The following is a 23,705-nucleotide window of genomic DNA, read 5'->3' on the forward strand; positions in this document are numbered from 1 at the left end:
CGGCCCAGGGTCCTGTGTACACTATATACTGGGTGCTCACTCAGAAGATGGCTAGCTGGGAATTGGCCGGCCCACGGTCCTGTGTACACTATATACTGTGTGCCTACTCGGAAGGTGGCTAGCTGGGAATTAGCCAGCCCAGGGTCCTGTACTCACTCAGAAGGTGGCTAGCTGGGAATTGGCCGGCCCAGGGTCTTGTGCTGTGATGTTTCCCACTCTGTAGCTTAATTTTCTGACACTTGCAGAATTTCGCATCCTATAAATTAGTCTGCTCGGTAGTCTAACGGTGAACAGGTAATATATACCCTCCATCTCTTTAATTACCCTTTTGATGACGAGGCCCAGGTCCTTTACGAAGATTTGGAAGCCTGTATTAAAACTGTATTTCCCGGATTCTGAGTTTTCTCTTCCAAAGCCCGGTTACAGAACATCTATTTCTAGTGTTTGTTTATGAAATGTCTGAGTATAATAGAGACCGGATTTTCCTAGGACACAGCCAGGAGATACAGGGACGGAAACCGGAGCCCAGGAGTAAATGTGTAGGGGGTCTCGGATACCAACACTACAGCAATCCTGACACTGCTCCTCTCCCTAATCCATCGTGTACAATATGGTGTGTGCACAGAACACACGTCAGATATACCCATTTTTTCTTTCAGTCCAAATGCTAGTTGCCATTTGTACAATGTTATTTTACATCGATAAGTTTGTGTTCTCATATGTGATAACGCTCAATACTGCTTAATTTGTGTAATTTTATATCCGTATATCCTTTTCCTAAAATCTATTTTTTTTATTTATATATATATATATATTTTTTTTTTTTTTTAAACAAAAAACACCCTTGGCCTCTTAGTTTCTAATAATGGACTGTCTTGTTTCTTGGTGTATACACTATTATGATTATGTTGTGTTCTCTGCCTATTTTACAAGTTGCTGGGATTTAAGAATAACTTTGTTGTATTTTTAGTTCTCTCAGGACAGACACACCACAGCCCTTTGAAAAGATCGGTGTCCCTTACCCCACCTATGAATGTGCCAAACCAACCGCTAGGACATGGGTGGTTATCTCATGAGGACTTGCGAGCCCGAGGAAACCAGGGGATCCCGTCCGATCACGCTCCCCTGTCTCCACAAAGCAGTGTTGCCTCTTCAGGAAGCGGTGGGAGCGAGCACTTAGACGATCAGTCTGCATCACATAATACATTCCAAGATGAAGGCAGCGGTATGAAAGGTGAGTGCTAGACTACCATCATGGAATATTAGACAAAAAATAAGGTTTATATCCTACAGCAGCAGGCCCAATCCCATGGACACAACATGGCCAGCCTTCGTTATATCTGCAGTAATACTTCTCGCGAGCAGCAGGTCCAATCCCGTGGACACAACATGGCCAGCCTTCGTTATATCTGCAGTAACACTGCTTGCGAGCAGCAGGTCCAATCCCATGGACACAACATGGCCAGCCTTCGTTATATCTGCAGTAATACTGCTCGCGAGCAGCAGGTCCAATCCCATGGACACAACATGGCCAGCCTTACTTATATCTGCAGTACACTGCTCGCGGGCAGCAGGTCCAATCCCATGGACACAACATGGCCAGCCTTACTTATATCTGCAGTACACTGCTCGTGGGCAGCAGGTCCAATCCCATGGACACAACATGGCCAGCCTTACTTATATCTGCAGTACACTGCTCGCGGGCAGCAGGTCCAATCCCACGGACACATTGCCAGCCTTTGTTAAATCTGCAGTAACACTGCTCGCGAGCAGCAGGTCCAATCCCATGGACACAATGCCAGCCTTCATTATATCTGCAGTAATACTGCTCGCGAGCAGCAGGTCCAATCCCATGGACACAACATGGCCAGCCTTAGTTATATCTGCAGTAACACTGCTCGCAAGCAGCATGTCCAATCCCATGGACACAACATGGCCAGCCTTGGTTATATCTGCAGTAATGCTGCTCGCGGGCAGCAGGCCCAATACTATGGACACAACATGGCCAGCCTTCGTTATATCTGCAGTAATACTGCTAGCGGGCAGCATGTCCAATCCCATGGACACAACATGGCCAGCCTTCGTTATATCTGCAGTAATACTGCTCGCGAGCAGCAGGTCCAATCCCATGGACACAACCTGGCCAGCCTTCGTTATATCTGCAGTAATACTGCTTGCGAGCAGCAGGTCCAATCCCATAGACACAATGCCAACCTTCGTTATATCGGCAGTAATACTGCTCACGGGCAGCAGGTCCAATCCCATGGACACAACCTGGCCAGCCTTAGTTATATCTGCAGTAACACTGCTCGCAGGCAGCAGGTCCAATCCCATGGACACATTGCCAGCCTTCGTTATATCTGCAGTAATACTGCTCATGGGCAGCAGGTCCAATCCCATGGACACAACATGGCCAACCTTAGTTATATCTGCAGTAACACTGCTGGCGGGCAACAGGTCCAATCCCATGGACACATTGCCAGCCTTAGGTATATCTGCAGTAATACTGCTCTCGGGCAGCAGGTCCAATCCCATGGACACAATGCCAGCCTTCATTATATCTGCAGTAATACTGCTCGCGCGCAGCAGGTCCAATCCCATGGACACAACATTGCCAGCCTTAGTTATATCTGCAGTAACACTGCTCGCGAGCAGCAGGTCCAATCCCATGGACACAACATGGCCAGCCTTCGTTATATCCGCAGTAATACTGCTCTCGGTAGCAGGTCCAATCCCATGGACACAACATGGCCAGCCTTCGTTATATCTGCAGTAATACTGCTCACGGGCAGCAGGTCCAATGCCATGGACACAACATGGCCAGCCTTAGTTATATCTGCAGTAACACTGCTCGCCGGCAGCAGGTCCAATCCCATGGACACAACATGGCCAGCCTTCGTTATATCTGCAGTAATACTGCTCTGGGGCAGCAGGTCCAATCCCATGGACACAATGCCAGCCTTCGTTATATCTGCAGTAATACTGCCCGCGAGCAGCAGGTCCAATCCCATGGACACAACATGGCCAGCCTTAGTTATATCTGCAGTAACACTGCTCGCGAGCAGCAGGTCCAATCCCATGGACACAACATGGCCAGCCTTCGTTATATCTGCTGTAATACTGCTCTCGGGCAGCAGGTCCAATCCCATGGACACAATGCCAGCCTTCATTATATCTGCAGTAACACTGCTCGCGAGCAGCAGGTCCAATCCCATGGACACAACATGGCCAGCCTTCGTTATATCTGCAGTAATACTGCTCTCGGGAAGCAGGTCCAATCACATGGACACAATGCCAGCCTTCGTTATATCTGCAGTAATACTGCTCACGGGCAGCAGGTCCAATCCCATGGACACAACATGGCCAGCCTTAGTTATATCTGCTGTAATACTGCTCGCGGGCAGCAGGTCCAATCCCTTGGACACAATGCCAGCCATCGTTATATCTGCAGTAACACTGCTCGCGAGCAGCAGGTCCAATCCCATGGACACAACATGGCCAGCCTTAGTTATATCTGCAGTAACACTGCTCGCGGGCAGCAGGTCTAATCCCATGGACACAATGCCAGCCTTCGTTATATCTGCAGTAACACTGCTCGCGAGCAGCAGGTCTAATCCCATGGACACAATGCCAGCCTTAGTTATATCTGCAGTAATACTGCTCGTGGGCAGCAGGTAAGTTTCTCTTTGAAGGTATTTTTGCTGGTGACTAACAAGCCTAGTAATATTTTTATTTTATTTGAACTGTACTTTTTACTCTTTGGGGGGAAATGCTGCTTGGTGTATGTGAAGATTTTAAAACAGATCCTATTCATATTTTCAGATGTTCCTGCCTGGCTTAAAAGTCTTCGTCTACACAAATATGCAGCTCTCTTTTCCCAGATGACGTACGACGAAATGATGTTACTTAACGAATGTCAACTGGAGGCACAAGTATGTCAATTGTGGACGTGTGTATATGGTGAATCCTACTGTGGAACATGTGATATTTGTTTTCAGAGTAAACCTGTAAATTCAACCATTTTTTTCCAAAGTAGTCTCTGAAAATGTAGAGGAGTTGAATTGTTTTGTAGCAAAATGTGTTTAATTCCCAACAATTCACACTTAAAGCGGAACTGTCATGCCGAACTTACCTTTCCCCAATCGATTCCTCTTCTCCCCACCCGCCGCTCAGGAAGCATCACGAGATCACGGATCAAAGGTTAGACTTTGGGATAATTTCTCTGACCACCGGAAATGAAGCACACTATGCTCCTCTGCTGATCAGGCGTTGGAAACCTTCATGAGACAAAGTAATCCCTACTTTGTCTTGTGTTTTAAAGAAAACTTGAGCAGACAGAAAGAAATGAAGAACAGATCCTGACTGAAGGAGAGAAGAGGAATCGATTGGGGAAAGGTAAGTTCGGCATGACAGTGCCGCTTTAAAATAAAAAAACTTTACGAATATACTTTTGGGGTTATCCATTTGTTTTTGTTCCCTACCTGCCCCATTATATGGAATGTATAGTCGTGGCATGGCACTCTCATACACCTCTCTGCTTTCCACCTGTCAATGCAAGTAGAATTTACAATAACTGTACAAAAATTGTTGTCGAATTAACACTCATGGGTTACTTTGAGGTCCACATGCTCCAATCCCAAGTAGACTTAATTTGGATGGAGGCCTGAGGACATGAATGACATTGGGAGTAACAGATATGTGTGCCATGTTTCTGGAACCAATTTGAGAGAATGCTTTCTGATTTGGATTTTTTTTTACTTCTTATCTGCTTCAATTACCTCTGCCACATCTCTCTATGTTGTGAACTAGGACTCAATGTAGTACTCTATTGAGATCTAGGACTTCATTTCCCTAGAATTGGGACTCGATTTCTTTAGAATTGGGACATCGATTAATTGAGAGCTGGGATTCTTATTAGATGAGACCTAGGACTCGATTCTCTGAGCTCTAGGACTCGATTCTCTGAGCTCCAGGACTCGATTCTCTGAGCTCTAGGACTCGATTCTCTGAGATCTAGGACTCGATTCTCTGAGATCTAGGAGTCGATTCTCTGAGATCTAGGAGTCGATTCTCTGAGATCTAGGAGTCGATTCTCTGAGATCTAGGAGTCGATTCTCTGAGATCTAGGATTCTTATTAGTTGAGATCTAGGACTCGATTCTCTGAGCTCTAGGACTCGATTCTCTGAGCTCTAGGACTCGATTCTCTGAGCTCTAGGACTCGATTCTCTGAGCTCTAGGACTCGATTCTCTGAGCTCTAGGACTCGATTCTCTGCGCTCTAGGACTCAATTATCTGAGCTCTAGGACTCGATTCTCTGAGAACTAGGACTCGATTCTCTGAGATCTAGGACTCGATTCTCTGAGATCTAGGACTCGATTCTCTGAGATCTAGGACTCGATTCTCTGAGATCTAGGACTCGATTCTCTGAGCTCTAGGACTCGATTCTCTGAGCTCTAGGACTCGATTATCTGAGCTCTAGGACTCGATTATCTGAGCTCTAGGACTCGATTCTCTGAGATCTAGGACTCGATTCTCTGAGATCTAGGACTCGATTCTCTGAGAACTAGGACTCGATTCTCTGAGATCTAGGACTCGATTCTCTGAGATCTAGGACTCGATTCTCTGAGATCTAGGAGTCGATTCTCTGAGATCTAGGAGTCGATTCTCTGAGATCTAGGAGTCGATTCTCTGAGATCTAGGAGTCGATTCTCTGAGATCCAGGACTCGATTCTCTGAGATCCAGGACTCGATTCTCTGAGATCCAGGACTCGATTCTCTGAGATCCAGGACTCGATTCTCTGAGATCCAGGACTCGATTCTCTGAGATCCAGGACTCGATTCTCTGAGATCCAGGACTCGATTCTCTGAGATCCAGGACTCGATTCTCTGAGATCCAGGACTCGATTCTCTGAGATCCAGGACTCGATTCTCTGAGATCCAGGACTCGATTCTCTGAGATCCAGGACTCGATTCTCTGAGATCTAGGACTCGATTCTCTGAGATCTAGGACTCAATTCCTTGAGCTCTTGGACTCGATTCCTTGAGCTCATGGACTCGATTCCTTGAGCTCATGGACTCGATTCCTTGAGCTCTTGGACTCGATTCCTTGAGCTCTTGGACTCGATTCCTTGAGATCTAGGACTCGATTCCTTGAGCTCGATTCCTTGAGCTCTAGGACTTCTAAGATCTAGGATTCTTATTAGTTGAGATTTAGGACTCGATTCTCTGAGCTCTAGGACTTGATTTGTTGAGGTCTAGGACTCGATTTGTTGAGGTCTAGGACTCGATTAAGAGCTGGGATTCTTATTAGTTGAGATCTAGGACTCGATTCCATGCGCTGTTGGACTCGATTCCTTGAGCTCTTGGACTCTATTCTCTGAGCTCTAGGACTCTATTCTCTGAGCTCTAGGACTCTATTCTCTGAGCTCTAGGACTCGATTCGTTGAGCTCTAGGACTCGATTCGTTGAGGTCTAGGACTTGATTAATTGAGAGCTGGGATTCTTATTAGTTGAGATCTAGGACTCGATTCCTTGAGCTCTTGGCCTCTATTCCTTGAGCTCTTGGCCTCTATTCTAAGATTTAGGATTCCTTTTAGTTAAGATCTAGGACTCGATTCTCTGAGCTCTAGGACTCGATTAGTTGAGCTCTAGGACTCGATTAGTTGAGCTCTAGGACTCGATTCGTTGAGGTCTAGGACTCGATTCTCTGAGCTCTAGGACTCGATTCTCTGAGCTCTAGGACTCGATTCTCTGAGCTCTAGGACTCGATTCTCTGAGATCCAGGACTCGATTCTCTGAGATCCAGGACTCGATTCTCTGAGATCTAGGACTCGATTCTCTGAGATCTAGGACTCGATTCCTTGAGCTCTTGGACTCAATTCCTTGAGCTCTTGGACTCGATTCCTTGAGCTCATGGACTCGATTCCTTGAGCTTTTGGACTCGATTCCTTGAGCTTTTGGACTCGATTCCTTGAGCTCTTGAACTCGATTCCTTGAGCTCTAGGACTCGATTAATTGAGAGCTGGGATTCTTATTAGTTGAGATCTAGGACTCGATTCCTTGAGCTCTTGGACTTGATTCCTTGAGCTCTTGGACTCGATTACTTGAGCTCTTGGACTTGATTCCTTGAGATCTAGGACTCGATTCCTTGAGCTCGATTCCTTGAGCTCTAGGACTTCTAAGATCTAGGATTCTTATTAGTTGAGATTTAGGACTCGATTCTCTGAGCTCTAGGACTTGATTTGTTGAGGTCTAGGACTCGATTTGTTGAGGTCTAGGACTCGATTTGTTGAGGTCTAGGACTCGATTAAGAGCTGGGATTCTTATTAGTTGAGATCTAGGACTCGATTCCATGAGCTGTTGGACTCGATTCCTTGAGCTCTTGGACTCTATTCTCTGAGCTCTAGGACTCTATTCGTTGAGCTCTAGGACTCGATTCGTTGAGCTCTAGGACTCGATTCATTGAGCTCTAGGACTCGATTCGTTGAGGTCTAGGACTCGATTCTCTGAGATCTAGGACTTGATTAATTGAGAGCTGGGATTCTTATTAGTTGAGATCTAGGACTCGATTCCTTGAGCTCTTGGCCTCTATTCCTTGAGCTCTTGGCCTCTATTCTAAGATTTAGGATTCCTTTTAGTTAAGATCTAGGACTTATTCTCTGAGCTCTAGGACTCGATTCGTTGAGCTCTGGGACTCAATTCGTTGAGCTCTAGGACTCGCTTTGTTGAGGTTTAGGACTCGATTCTCTGAGATCTAGGACTTGATTAATTGAGAGCTGGGATTCTTATTAGTTGAGATCTAGGACTCGATTCCTTGAGCTCTTGGCCTCTATTCTAAGATCTAGGATTCCTTTTAGTTAAGATCTAGGACTCGATTCTCTGAGCTCTAGGACTTGATTTGTTGAGGTCTAGGACTTGATTTGTTGAGGTCTAGGACTCGATTTGTTGAGGTCTATGACTCGATTAAGAGCTGGGATTCTTATTAGTTGAGATCTAGGACTCGATTCCTTGAGCTCTTGAACTCGATTCCTTGAGCTCTTGAACTCTATTCCTTGAGCTCTTGAACTCGATTCCTTGAGCTCTTGAACTCGATTCCTTGAGCTCTTGAACTCGATTCCTTGAGCTCTTGGACTCGATTCTCTGAGCTCTAGGACTTGATTCTCTGAGAGCTAGGATTCTTATTAGTTAAAATCTAGGACTCGATTAATTGAGAGCTGGGATTCTTATTAGTTGAGATCTAGGACTCGATTTCCTTAGAATTGGGACTCGATTCGTTGAGCTCTCGGGCTCAATTCTCTGAGCTCTAGGAGTCGATTCTCTGAGCTCTAGGAGTCGATTCTCTGAGCTCTAGGAGTCGATTCTCTGAGATCCAGGAGTCGATTCTCTGAGATCCAGGAGTCGATTCTCTGAGATCCAGGAGTCGATTCTCTGAGATCCAGGAGTCGATTCTCTGAGATCCAGGACTCGATTCTCTGAGATCTAGGACTCGATTCTCTGAGATCTAGGACTCGATTCTCTGAGATCTAGGACTCGATTCTCTGTGATCTAGGACTCGATTCTCTGGGATCTAGGACTCGATTCTCTGGGATCTAGGACTCGATTCTCTGGGATCTAGGACTCGATTCTCTGGGATCTAGTACTCGATTCTCTGGGATCTAGTACTCGATTCTCTGGGATCTAGTACTCGATTCTCTGAGATCTAGGACTCGATTCTCTGAGATTTAGGACTCGATTCTCTGAGATCTAGGACTCGATTCCTTGAGCTCTTGGACTCGATTCCTTGAGCTCTTGGACTCAATTCCTTGAGCTCTTGGACTCAATTCCTTGGGCTCATGGATTCAATTCCTTGAGCTCATGGACTCAATTCCTTGTGCTCATGGACTCAATTCCTTGAGCTTTTGGACTCGATTCCTTGAGCTTTTGGACTCGATTCCTTGAGCTCTTGGACTCGATTCCTTGAGCTCTAGGACTCGATTAATTGAGAGCTGGGATTCTTATTAGTTGAGATCTAGGACTCGATTCCTTGAGCTCTTGGACTCGATTCCTTGAGCTCTTGGACTCGATTCCTTGAGCTTGATTCCTTGAGCTCTAGGACTTCTAAGATCTAGGATTCTTATTAGTTGAGATTTAGGACTCTATTCTCTGAGCGCTAGGACTTGATTTGTTGAGGTCTAGGACTCGATTTGTTGAGGTCTAGGACTCGATTTGTTGAGGTCTAGGACTCGATTAAGAGCTGGGATTCTTATTAGTTGAGATCTAGGACTCGATTCCATGAGCTGTTGGACTCGATTCCTTGAGCTCTTGGACTCTATTCTCTGAGCTCTTGGACTCTATTCTCTGAGCTCTAGGACTCTATTCTCTGAGCTCTAGGACTCTATTCTCTGAGCTCTAGGACTCTATTCGCTGAGCTCTAGGACTCGATTCGTTGAGCTCTAGGACTCGATTTGTTGAGGTCTAGGACTCGATTCTCTGAGATCTAGGACTTGATTAATTGAGAGCTGGGATTCTTATTAGTTGAGATCTAGGACTCGATTCCTTGAGCTCTTGGCCTCTATTCCTTGAGCTCTTGGCCTCTATTCTAAGATTTAGGATTCCTTTTAGTTAAGATCTAGGACTCGATTCTCTGAGCTCTAGGACTCGATTCGTTGAGCTCTGGGACTCGATTCGTTGAGCTCTAGGACTCGCTTCGTTGAGGTCTAGGACTCGATTCTCTGAGATCTAGGACTTGATTAATTGAGAGCTGGGATTCTTATTAGTTGAGATCTAGGACTCGATTCCTTGAGCTCTTGGCCTCTATTCCTTGAGCTCTTGGCCTCTATTCTAAGATTTAGGATTCCTTTTAGTTAAGATCTAGGACTCGATTCTCTGAGCTCTAGGACTCGATTCGTTGAGCTCTGGGACTCGATTCGTTGAGCTCTAGGACTCGCTTCGTTGAGGTCTAGGACTCGATTCTCTGAGATCTAGGACTTGATTAATTGAGAGCTGGGATTCTTATTAGTTAAGATCTAGGACTCGATTCTCTGAGCTCTAGGACTCGATTTGTTGAGGTCTATGACTCGATTAAGAGCTGGGATTCTTATTAGTTGAGATCTAGGACTCGATTCCTTGAGCTCTTGAACTCGATTCCTTGAGCTCTTGAACTCGATTCCTGAGCTCTTGGACTCGATTCCTTGAGCTCTTGGACTCGATTCCTTGAGCTCTTGGACTCGATTCTCTGAGCTCTAGGACTTGATTCTCTGAGAGCTAGGATTCTTATTAGTTAAAATCTAGGACTCGATTAATTGAGAGCTGGGATTCTTATTAGTTGAGATCTAGGACTCGATTTCCTTAGAATTGGGACTCGATTCGTTGAGCTCTCGGGCTCAATTCTCTGAGCTCTTGGACTCGATTCTCTGAGCTCTTGGACTCGATTCTCTGAGCTCTTGGACTCGATTCTCTGAGCTCTTGGACTCGATTCTCGGAGCTCTTGGATTCGATTCTCTGAGCTCTTGGACGCGATTCTCTGAGCTCTTGGACTCGATTCTCTGAGCTCTTGGACTTGATTCTCTGAGCTCTTGGACTCGATTAATTGAGAGCTGGGATTCTTATTAGTTGAGATCTAGGACTCGATTTCCTTAGAATTGGGACTCTATTCGTTGAGATCTCGGGCTCGATTTGTTGAGGTCTAGGACTCGATTCTCTGAGATCTAGGACTTGATTAATTGAGAGCTGGGATTCTTATTAGTTGAGATCTAGGACTCGATTCCTTGAGCTCTTGGCCTCTATTCCTTGAGCTCTTGGCCTCTATTCTAAGATTTAGGATTCCTTTTAGTTAAGATCTAGGACTCGATTCTCTGAGCTCTAGGACTCGATTTGTTGAGGTCTATGACTCGATTAAGAGCTGGGATTCTTATTAGTTGAGATCTAGGACTCGATTCCTTGAGCTCTTGGCCTCTATTCCTTGAGCTCTTGGCCTCTATTCTAAGATTTAGGATTCCTTTTAGTTAAGATCTAGGACTCGATTCTCTGAGCTCTAGGACTCGATTCGTTGAGCTCTGGGACTCGATTCGTTGAGCTCTAGGACTCGCTTCGTTGAGGTCTAGGACTCGATTCTCTGAGATCTAGGACTTGATTAATTGAGAGCTGGGATTCTTATTAGTTGAGATCTAGGACTCGATTCCTTGAGCTCTTGGCCTCTATTCTAAGATCTAGGATTCCTTTTAGTTAAGATCTAGGACTCGATTCTCTGAGCTCTAGGACTCGATTTGTTGAGGTCTATGACTCGATTAAGAGCTGGGATTCTTATTAGTTGAGATCTAGGACTCGATTCCTTGAGCTCTTGAACTCGATTCCTTGAGCTCTTGAACTCGATTCCTTGAGCTCTTGAACTCGATTCCTGAGCTCTTGGACTCGATTCCTTGAGCTCTTGGACTCGATTCTCTGAGCTCTAGGACTTGATTCTCTGAGAGCTAGGATTCTTATTAGTTAAAATCTAGGACTCGATTAATTGAGAGCTGGGATTCTTATTAGTTGAGATCTAGGACTCGATTTCCTTAGAATTGGGACTCGATTCGTTGAGCTCTCGGGCTCAATTCTCTGAGCTCTTGGACTCGATTCTCTGAGCTCTTGGACTCGATTCTCTGAGCTCTTGGACTCGATTCTCTGAGCTCTTGGACTCGATTCTCTGAGCTCTTGGACTCGATTCTCTGAGCTCTTGGATTCGATTCTCTGAGCTCTTGGACTCGATTCTCTGAGCTCTTGGACTCGATTCTCTGAGCTCTTGGACTTGATTCTCTGAGCTCTTGGACTCGATTAATTGAGAGCTGGGATTCTTATTAGTTGAGATCTAGGACTCGATTTCCTTAGAATTGGGACTCTATTCGTTGAGATCTCGGGCTCCATTCTCTGAGAACTTGATGCAGGTGAAATGAAGGCTCAGGAGAGAAAATCACCAAATACAATATGTAAGCTGCTTTCTGTGTTTGGTTGCCTAAACGTGACTTATTGAATAGACACAAATGTCAGATAAGTGATGCCTTAACATAAATGGCCTTAATGTGAGATAACTTATGATATCCAGATATGTTAGAGCTTATTTTGCATTTGACCAGTTTGGGGTTCTATCCAGTGAGAATTCAGCTGCATTACAAACTACCATGGTCACAATAAGGGGGGTTTCATATCAAGTGTTGACATACGTAGCACTAATATAGAGCAGGCAGGAAATCTGGTCATGTTTGCACCTCACAGGCAGCCTGAATATGAATGATCTATCTCTAGCCAATGTTTATCTAAATATGAATAAATATTTGGTGATGGCGGTCTCCTGCATTCCAGCTTCTCCCATGATGCTCAGTGAGTGCAGGACGCCAGTCATTACGGTATACTCAGTGTGCAATTCAGATGGAGAATGATGGAGAATGATTTGTTCGTGGTCACTCCACTATTAATGGCAATATGTTCTTTTTCAGAATGTCACCAAAGGTGCGCGACACAAAATAGTCATCAGTATCCAAAAACTGAAAGAGCGACATAAACTCCTGAAATCTTTAGAACGGGTACGTTGGCAATCACAGAGTGTTTTTGTATGAATTATTTATTTTATTCTCTTACCCTCCCCATCTCCTCGTCATTGGATTGAAAATAGACTAAACTTGTAATGACCATTCTGTGGGTTATTGTGTTAAATATTTATAAGTATTTTATTCCCCGTGTATTAAACCACCAAGGATTTTTTTTCTAAACTATTGAAGATGTTTAATGTTCCCTCTTGCTCCTCAATCCTCTCCACAGTTTATCAGCTGTGTGTCACAAGGGCCTCAAAACCACTTACTTGTTCCTTGACTATCTGAAGATCCTTTCCCTCCCCTCCTGCGAGCAGAACGTCCCCAGCTATGCTCTGCCCCCTCCCAGAGAGGTGACCTCGTTACATTGCTCCTAATCTATGTTATATCTGTGGACAGGGACATGTTCTACGAAACGTGAAATGACACGGCCAGTCTAAATGGAAGGAAATTGTATTGTGAATAAAGTGAATTCTCCTTAATTTCATTGTGATGCGATTTTTGTCTTATTTTTTTTATTTTTTTGCTGCTTTTGTGAGTGAGAAGATTCTGTTCTCTCTACTTCGAAGTGGTGAAAGACATCCTGTCTTTTTCCCTAATTTTACCCAGGGCCTTATAACCCCAGGAGACCAGTAACCACCTCTAATAAACTCCAGGAGACCAGTAACCACCGCTTATAAACCCCAGGAGACCAGTAACCACCTCTAATAAACTCCAGGAGACCAGTAACCACCTCTAATAAACCCCAGGAGACAAGTAACCACCTCTTATAAACCCCAGGAAACAAGTAACCGCTGCTTATAAACCCCAGGAGACAAGTAACTACCTCTAATAAACTCCAGGAGACCAGTAAACGCCGCTTATAAACCCCAGGAGACAAGTAACCACCTCTAATAATCTCCAGGAGACCAGTAACCACCTCTAATAAACCCCAGGAGACCAGTAACCACCGCTTATAAACCCCAGGAGACCAGTAACCACCTCTAATAAACTCCAGGAGACCAGAAACCACCTCTAATAAACTCCAGGAGACCAGTAACCACCTCTAATAAACTCCAGGAGACCAGTAACCACCGCTTATAAACCCCAGGAGACCAGTAACCACCTCTAATAAACTCCAGGAGACCAGTAACCACCTCTAATAAACTCCAGGAGACCAGTAACCACCTCTAATAAACCCCAGGAGACAAGTAACCACCTCTTATAAACCCCAGGAAACAAGTAACCGCTGCTTATAAACCCCAGGAGACAAGTAACTACCTCTAATAAACTCCAGGAGACCAGTAAACGCCGCTTATAAACCCCAGGAGACAAGTAACCACCTCTAATAATCTCCAGGAGACCAGTAACCACCTCTAATAAACCCCAGGAGACCAGTAACCACCGCTTATAAACCCCAGGAGACCAGTAACCACCTCTAATAAACTCCAGGAGACCAGAAACCACCTCTAATAAACTCCAGGAGACCAGTAACCACCTCTAATAAACTCCAGGAGACCAGTAACCACCGCTTATAAACCCCAGGAGACCAGTAACCACCTCTAATAAACTCCAGGAGACCAGAAACCACCTCTAATAAACTCCAGGAGACCAGTAACCACCTCTAATAAACTCCAGGAGACCAGTAACCACCTCTAATAAACTCCAGGAGACCAGAAACCACCTCTAATAAACTCCAGGAGACCAGTAACCACCTCTAATAAACTCCAGGAGACCAGTAACCACCTCTTATAAACCCCAGGAGACCAGTAACCACCTCTAATAAACTCCAGGAGACCAGTAACCACCTCTAATAAACCCCAGGAGACAAGTAACCACCTCTTATAAACCCCAGGAAACAAGTAACCGCTGCTTATAAACCCCAGGAGACAAGTAACTACCTCTAACAAACTCCAGGAGACCAGTAACCGCCGCTTATAAACCCCAGGAGACAAGTAACTACCTCTAATAAACTCCAGGAGACCAGTAACCGCCGCTTATAAACCCCAGGAGACAAGTAACCACCTCTAATAATCTCCAGGAGGCCAGTAACCACCTCTAATAAACCCCAGGAGACCAGTAACCACCGCTTATAAACTCCAGGAGACCAGTAACCACCACTTATAAACCCCAGGAGACAAGTAACCACCGCTTATAAACTCCAGGAGACCAGTAACTACCACTTATAAACCCCAGGAGACAAGTAACCACCGTTATAAACTCCAGGAGACCAGTAACCACCACTTATAAACCCCAGGAGACAAGTAACCACCTCTAATAAACTCCAGGAAACAAGTAACCGCTGCTTATAAACCCCAGGAGACAAGTAACTACCTCTAATAAACTCCAGGAGACCAGTAACCGCCGCTTATAAACCCCAGGAGACAAGTAACCACCTCTAATAAACTCCAGGAGACCAGTAACCACCTCTAATAAACCCCAGGAGACCAGTAACCACCTCTAATAAACCCCAGGAGACCAGTAACCACCGCTTATAAACTCCAGGAGACCAGTAACCACCTCTAATAAACTCCAGGAGACCAGTAACCACCTCTAATAAACTCCAGGAGACCAGTAACCACCTCTAATAAACTCCAGGAGACCAGTAACCACCTCTAATAAACTCCAGGAGACATGTAACCACCTCTAATAAACTCCAGGAGACCAGTAACCACCTCTAATAAACTCCAGGAGACCAGTAACCACCTCTTATAAACCCCAGGAGACCAGTAACCACCTCTAATAAACTCCAGGAGACCAGTAACCACCTCTAATAAACTCCAAGAGACAAGTAACCACCTCTAATAAACTCCAAGAGACAAGTAACCACCTCTAATAAACTCCAGGAGACAAGTAACCACCTCTAATAAACTCCAGGAGACAAGTAACCACCTTTAATAAACTCCAGGAGACCAGTAACCACCTCTAATAAACTCCAAGAGACAAGTAACCACCGCTAATAAACCCCAGGAGACAAGTAACCACCTCTAATAAACTCCAGGAGACAAGTAACCACCGCTAATAAACTCCAGGAGACCAGTAACCACCTCTTATAAACCCCAGGAGACAAGTAACCACCTCTAATAAACCCCAGGAGACCAGTAACCACCTCTAATAAACCCCAGGAGACCAGTAACCACCTCTAATAAACCCCAGGAGACCAGTAACCACCTCTAATAAACTCCAGGAGACCAGTAACCACCTCTAATAAACCCCAGGAGACCAGTAACCACCTCTAATAAACCCCAGGAGACAAGTAACCACCTCTAATAAACCCCAGGAGACAAGTAACCGCCTCTAATAAACCACAGGAGACCAGTAACCACCTCTAATAAACTCCAGGAGACCAGTAACCGCCTCTTATAAACTCCAGGAGACCAGTAACCGCCTCTTATAAACTCCAGGAGACCAGTAACCGCCTCTTATAAACTCCAGGAGACCAGTAACCACCTCTAATAAACCCCAGGAGACCAGTAACTGCAGCCATGTAATTGGTATAATTCTGTCCATCAGTGAATTCAGTAACTGGCGACTCACAGTTTAAGGCTGAAGACGGTCTGAACAATTCTTATGCATTTTTTAAAATGTATTTATTTATTTGTAAATCTGCTACTTTGTCAGACGTTTGTGATTTGTTAATTCCACACAGTTAAACAGTTTAGTAAATTAGACACTTTGCTGTTCGGGGTGATGGATTAGAGTTAACTCTTATTTAATATGAAACGAGAGCAACAAAAGCAACCCAGGAGACTCTCCAACACCCCTGCATTAAAAGGAACCGTGTTTAGTTATTTTAGAGTTCTTGCTAAACTACAGTTGTAATCAAAATTATTCAACCCCCATCGAAAACCAGGTTTATTGTCAAAATTTACTGACTTTCAGCTGTTTGCAGTTATAAAAGCAAACAAAAGTATTCAAAATAGCTCAACAGAACAAATGCTTCAAGTGTTTTACCCAAATTCAACTGAACACACAACTTATGATGACTTCTTCAGTCTAAAAATTATTCAACAACCCCTTCATGGCAAGCGTCTTTAGTACTGTTAGAGCACCCTTTTACTGTTATGACCTGCTGCAAACGATGCATGGCCAGACACCAGCATCTGGCAGTGTTCTGAGGAATCTTAGCCCATTACTCATAAGCAATGGCCTCCAGTTCAGTAATATTCTTGGGTTTGCATTCTGTAACCGCCTTCTTCAAATCCCACCAGAGATTTTCTATGGGGTTCAAGTCAGGTGACTGTGATGACCACTGTAGAATTTTCCTGGACTTCTTCTGCAACCAAGTCTTGGTGGAATTTGAGGTATGATTGGGATCATTGTCTAGTTGACCAATGACACCCAAGATTCAGCTTCCTCTCAGATGGCATGTGCTCACTGTTACCTCAGTGCCTGTTTCCACCAAGTCTTGTTTACGGGCTTTTGCAGTCACTCAAGGGTTTTTCACAACCTGCCTTCACAGAAATCTGGTTGCAGCCATTGATGGCTTCCTTTTTTTGCCCAGTCCAGGTAGTGTAACTAGTGTTCCTTCAACTTGCGAACTATGCTTCCAACGGTATCACTGGGAACATTCAGTGATTTTGATATCTTTTTGTATCTTGTTCCTTGTTTGTGAAAGGCAATGATCTTTTCTTTGTGGACCATTCTTTTAACTTAGCCATATTTCTAACATGCAGTTAAATGTGACCCTCAAGAAACCCCTAGCCAGTTCAGGTATTACAAGTGATGCAGCTCAAGCACACCTTGTGCAACTAATGAAGCCCTTGATTAGTTCTATCAGTTGTGCCTGCGATAACACCGATTTTGCGTATTTGTGCTGTTGTGAGGGATTCTATTTAGGGGGTTGAATCATTTTGAGACGGGAGAAGTAATTGTAAGTTGCATTTTAGTTAAATTTGGGGGAAAACACTTGAAGCATTAATTGTGTTAAGCTATTTCAATTGCTTCTTTCTGATTTGCTCATTGCAAACAGCTAAAAGTCTATATATTTTGCAATAACCATGGTTTTCAATATATGCACAGCACTCCCATTCCAACCAAGGCAGTCTCATAGTTTATTTATAAATTAATGGATTGGCCTTCAGGTGCCATTGATGGTCTTAGAGCACAATAAACTCTAGTTAGAAAGATTATTGGTAATGTGGACCTCATTGTGCTTTTCCAGGCCTATTTTAGTTCATGTTTGTGTTTAGTGAATGCCGTTTTGGCCAATGTTGTGATTCACCTTTCTGCACCCATAGGACATCCTAGACGGAGGAAACCTACGTGGTCCACTACAAGAACTACACCAGATGATCCTCACCCCAATCAAAGCTTATGCCTCACAGAGTCCCAGCTCTGAGGAACATCCGCGGGAATGTGAACCCCAGCCAATCGGCACAGATGGTCAAGCTTCAGCTTCAGAGAACAAAGATGACGCTTCTGGAGGAATCCAGCAGCATCATTTGGGGAACTGTGAAAGTGAGGGTGGAGGTGTCCCATTACCAGAAGGTGACCTTCCAGGGCAGTTTACAAGAGTCATGGGGAAAGGTGAGTCCAGGCTTGGTAGTTTTCCACATTGGAGTTTTTTGAGGCGGGAAGCCCAATTTGGCTACTTTGGCTTAAAGTTTACAACTACACCACGTTGCCATAGCTCTGTTTATAGTGATTAAATCTTGGGGTTTTGTTTTAATCTGCCCAACTGTAAATGGCGTACAGGTATTATGTGTCTGGGTGAGAAGCTCGAACCAGCAGATATTACAAGAGCTGTAACCAAACCTCATAAATGGCTGACTCCCATCAGACTGAGTGTTATATCTCATGGTGCATTGCATTTCTGTACGTAGACATGTTTAATAGGAAGATGTATCCCTATCACCCACACCCCCAAATAACCCCCCACCCCAAATATCTATTATGTATAAATAGGGGCACAAATTCTCGGGATGAAAATATAATTTTGCCTCTTTATAAATCACTGGCAAAATTACATCTTGTATATGCTGTGCAATTTTGGGCACCTGTTCTAAAGATGAATATTAAGGCGGGCTTCCCCATGGGAACGCATTAGATTGGCTTAAAATCTGCAATTCTGATGTCACCAAGGAGGCGAAGTCAGTGCCGGTGGATCCGCGCGGCACTGGAATTACGGTGAGTTCTAATTGCTTTTAGAGGGCTAAGGGGGGGCAAGCCACATAGATGGAGATATCTGACTGACATTCTGGGGTCAACAATTTTTTTTTATTTTTTTTATAATTTGTTGCAAAATTGGAAGCGCTTCAGACTGGGTTTTTTTTGCCTTCTTTTGGATGAACAGCAAAAATAAATGTGAGGAAGGCTGAACTTGATGGACGCAAGTCTCTTTTCCGCTATGTAATTTATATCTTTAATATGTTCCAATTCACACATTATTATTCGTTTGAGATTAATTAAAGATTTTACTAAAATGTACTTTTTCTGCTATTTGTTTTCTCAGTTTGTACTCAGCTATTAGTGTCCCGTCCTGATGAAGACAATATTAGTTCTTATTTACAATTGATCGACAAATGCCTTATCCATGAAGTAAGTTGTGTTTGACCTCATTCTCTCATTAGGTACGCAGTTGGTTTGTTTCCCTGCGAGCAAGTTTTACACATGGAGCGGGTGTGGGCCTTGGTGGGTCCAGTCCCTCATTAGCCACCAGATCCAGATTTAAGATGGGCAGGGAGGTATATACAGTAATTCTAAGAATCGGAGAGAGTTGTAGGAATGGGGGGATTCCGATTCGGTAATTCTTTGCTTGCTTGGCTCTGGAAGTCCTATTTTCGTTGTCCTAATATCTCCAATTGTACCGTAGTCGCTATATCAGATATCACACGGTTGCAGCAATCTCCGCTAACATCCTGTTATGTCTGCGTATTGTTATAAATATTAACATCAAATAGATCTATAAAGGGTACGCTTGCATGCACGTTTTTGTAAAACAATCCAAACTTTTTTTAAATTTTTTTTTTTTTTATTAATTTCTTTTAATTTATTGTAAAATGTGATCATTAAGATTGTCCTCCGAGATGATTTTGTTTCCATGGTAACCTCATTTCCTAATTGTTTTAAATCCATAAATCCATTGCATTCGGAGTGTGCACCCAATAGGTCCGTGAATGTGTTTGATTTAGAAATAGAGCACAGATGCCGTCTGAGCTTTACATGTGGTGTAACCGTGTGTTTATTGGCATTCTATAATAAATCCCTGATCTCCCGTCAGACCCACACAGGGATGTGTAATCCTCCTGGCTGCACGCAGTGGGGTGCTGTTTCATTTATTTATTGGGGAGGGGGATTTTGGGATGTGAGTCTAGGAATTTGCTGTTCTGCTGGGAGGCACTCTCCTGCCCTGAAAAATGATTCTAAAACGGAAACCTATGATCCGTGCAAGTATTGAGAGGGACGCAGAATGGTAAACCGTTAGCAGCCGACGTGATGTCATACTGCAGGGCACTGCGATAATATTATGGGGTGTACCTTATAAAACTGTGTGTCTGCATTAAATGTATGTATTCAAAGTGTATTACGAACACGTCTAAGCCACTGCTGTTTCTGTATTATCTTCTGTTAACCCTTCGTGACTTCCCAGCCAGCGCTTACAAAGTATGTTTGCCTTTTCTCAGGCATTTACCAAAACGCAGAAGAAGAGATTGTTGTCATGGAAACAGCAAGTACAGAAGCTGTACAGGTCTTTCCCTCGGAAATCCCTGATGGATGTCGCTGGATACCGGCAGCCCAGAAAGTAGGTTGTATTTCATATTCCTGTGCGTTCATTACCTTAGTGACTGCTAGGAAACCCTGCATTAATTCTGCACTCAGTGAATGCCTGGGAGCTTCCAAATCCAGATACTCTGTGTAGGAGAGCGAATGGCCTGGTTTGATCCATGCTCTTTATTTACCATGTAGATGGTTTGATCCATGCTCTTTATTTACCATGTAGATGGTTTGATCCATGCCCTTTATTTACCATGTAGATGGTTTGATCCATGCCCTTTATTTACCATGTAGATGGTTTGATCCATGCTCTTTATTTACCATGTAGATGGTTTGATCCATGTACTTTATTTACCATGTAGATGGTTTGATCCATGTACTTTATTTACCATGTATATGGTTTGATCCATGCTCTTTATTTACCATGTAGATGGTTTGATCCATGCTCTTTATTTACCATGTAGATGGTTTGATCCATGCTCTTTATTTACCATGTAGATGGTTTGATCCATGCTCTTTATTTACCATGTAGATGGTTTGATCCATGCTCTTTATTTACCATGTAGATGGTTTGATCCATGCTCTTTATTTACCATGTAGATGGTTTGATCCATGCTCTTTATTTACCATGTAGATGGTTTGATCCATGCTCTTTATTTACCATGTAGATGGTTTGATCCATGCTCTTTATTTACCATGTATATGGTTTGATCCATGCTCTTTATTTACCATGTATATGGTTTGATCCATGCTCTTTATTTACCATGTAGATGGTTTGATCCATGCTCTTTATTTACCATGTAGATGGTTTGATCCATGCTCTTTATTTACCATGTATATGGTTTGATCCATGCTCTTTATTTACCATGTATATGGTTTGATCCATGCTCTTTATTTACCATGTAGATGGTTTGATCCATGCTCTTTATTTACCATGTAGATGGTTTGATCCATGCTCTTTATTTACCATGTAGATGGTTTGATCCATGATCTTTATTTACCATGTAGATGGTTTGATCCATGCACTTTATTTACCATGTAGATGGTTTGATCTATGTACTTTACCATGTAGATGGTTTGATCCATGCTCTTTATTTACCATGTAGATGGTTTGATCTATGCTCTTCATTTACCATGTAGATGGTTTGATCCATGTACTTTATTTACCATGTAGATGGTTTGATCCATGCACTTTATTTACCATGTAGATGGTTTGATCCATGTACTTTATTTACCATGTAGATGGTTTGATCCATGCACTTTATTTACCATGTAGATGGTTTGATCTATGTACTTTACCATGTAGATGGTTTGATCCATGCTCTTTATTTACCATGTAGATGGTTTGATCCATGCTCTTTATTTACCATGTAGATGGTTTGATCCATGCTCTTTATTTACCATGTAGATGGTTTGATTCATGTACTGTATTTACCATGTAGATGGTTTGATCCATCCAATTGATTTACCCTGTAGATTGTTTGATCCATGTACTTTATTTACCATGTAGATGGTTTGATCTATGTACTTTACCATGTAGATGGTTTGATCCATGCTCTTTATTTACCATGTAGATGGTTTGATCCATGCTCTTTATTTACCATGTAGATGGTTTGATCCATGCACTTTATTTACCATGTAGATGGTTTGATCCATGTACTTTATTTACCATGTAGATGGTTTGATCCATGTACTTTATTTACCATGTAGATGGTTTGATCCATGCACTTTATTTACCATGTAGATGGTTTGATCTATGTACTTTACCATGTAGATGGTTTGATCCATGCTCTTTATTTACCATGTAGATGGTTTGATCCATGCTCTTTATTTACCATGTAGATGGTTTGATCCATGTACTTTATTTACCATGTAGATGGTTTGATCTATGTACTTTACCATGTAGATGGTTTTTAGCCATCCAATTGATTTACCCTGTAGATGGTTTGATTCATGTACTGTATTTACCATGTAGATGGTTTGATCTATGTACTTTACCATGTAGATGGTTTGATCCATCCAATTGATTTACCCTGTAGATGGTTTGATCCATGTACTGCATTTACCATGTAGATGGTTTGATCCATGCTCTTTATTTACCATGTAAATGGTTTGATCTATGTACTTTACCATGTAGATGGTTTGAGCCTTCCAATTGATTTACCCCGTAGATGGTTTGATCCATGTACTGTATTTACCATGTAGATGGTTTTATCCATGCTCTTTATTTACCATGTAGATGGCTTGATCCATGCCCTTTATTTACCATGTAGATGGCTTGATCCATGCTCTTTATTTACCATGTAGATGGTTTGATCCATGCTCTTTATTTACCATGTAGATGGCTTGATCCATGCTCTTTATTTACCATGTAGATGGTTTGATCCATGTACTTTATTTACCATGTAGATGGTTTTATCCATGCTCTTTATTTACCATGTAGATGGCTTGATCCATGCTCTTTATTTACCATGTAGATGGCTTGATCCATGCTCTTTATTTACCATGTAGATGGTTTGATCCATGCTCTTTATTTACCATGTAGATGGCTTGATCCATGCTCTTTATTTACCATGTAGATGGTTTGATCCATGTACTTTATTTACCATGTAGATGGTTTGATCCATGTACTGTATTTACCATGTAGATGGTTTGATCCATGCTCTTTATTTACCATGTAGATGGTGTGATCCATGTATTTTGTTTACCATGTATATGGTGTGATCCATGTACTTTATTTACCATGTAGATGGTTTGATCCATGCTCTTTATTTACCATGTAGATGGTTTGATCTATGCTCTTCATTTACCATGTAGATGGTTTGATCCATGCTCTTTATTTACCATGTAGATGGTTTGATCCATGCTCTTTATTTACCATGTAGATGGTTTGATTCACGTACTGTATTTACCATGTAGATGGTTTGATCTATGTACTTTACCATGTAGATGGTTTGAGCCATCCAATTGATTTACCCTGTAGATGGTTTGATCCATGTACTGTATTTACCATGTAAATGGTTTGATCCATGTACTGTATTTACCATGTAGATGGTGTGATCCATGTACTGTATTTACCATGTAGATGGTGTGATCCATGTACTTTATTTACCATGTAGATGGTTTGATCCATGCTCTTTATTTACCATGTAGATGGTTTGATCCATGTACTTCATTTACCATGTAGATGGTTTGATCCATGTACTTTATTTACCATGTAGATGGTTTGATCTATGCTCTTCATTTACCATGTAGATGGTTTGATCCATGTACTTTATTTACCATGTAGATGGTTTGATCTATGTACTTTACCATATAGATGGTTTGAGCCATGCTCTTTATTTACCATGTAGATGGTTTGATCCATGTACTTCATTTACCATGTAGATGGTTTGATCTATGCTCTTCATTTACCATGTAGATGGTTTGATCCATGTACTTTATTTACCATGTAGATGGTTTGATCT

General features: G+C 43.0%; 1 protein-coding gene across 4 annotated transcripts in view; it reads left to right on the plus strand.

Moving 5' to 3' along the window:
• SAMD4A (sterile alpha motif domain containing 4A) overlaps window positions 1-23,705 on the plus strand; it is a 121,844-nt gene that overhangs the window by 54,976 nt on the left and 43,163 nt on the right. For all 4 annotated transcript variants that reach the window (XM_063439004.1, XM_063439005.1, XM_063439006.1 and 1 more), the window contains 6 exons: window positions 971-1,234; window positions 3,823-3,932; window positions 12,451-12,537; window positions 17,763-18,051; window positions 18,977-19,062; window positions 20,148-20,266. In XM_063439004.1, coding sequence (XP_063295074.1) covers window positions 971-1,234; window positions 3,823-3,932; window positions 12,451-12,537; window positions 17,763-18,051; window positions 18,977-19,062; window positions 20,148-20,266 — 955 coding nt within the window. The remainder of the gene's footprint in view (window positions 1-970; window positions 1,235-3,822; window positions 3,933-12,450; window positions 12,538-17,762; window positions 18,052-18,976; window positions 19,063-20,147; window positions 20,267-23,705) is intronic.

Source organism: Pelobates fuscus, chromosome 13, assembly GCF_036172605.1.
Source record: "Pelobates fuscus isolate aPelFus1 chromosome 13, aPelFus1.pri, whole genome shotgun sequence".
In the NCBI taxonomy this organism is placed as follows: domain Eukaryota; kingdom Metazoa; phylum Chordata; class Amphibia; order Anura; family Pelobatidae; genus Pelobates; species Pelobates fuscus.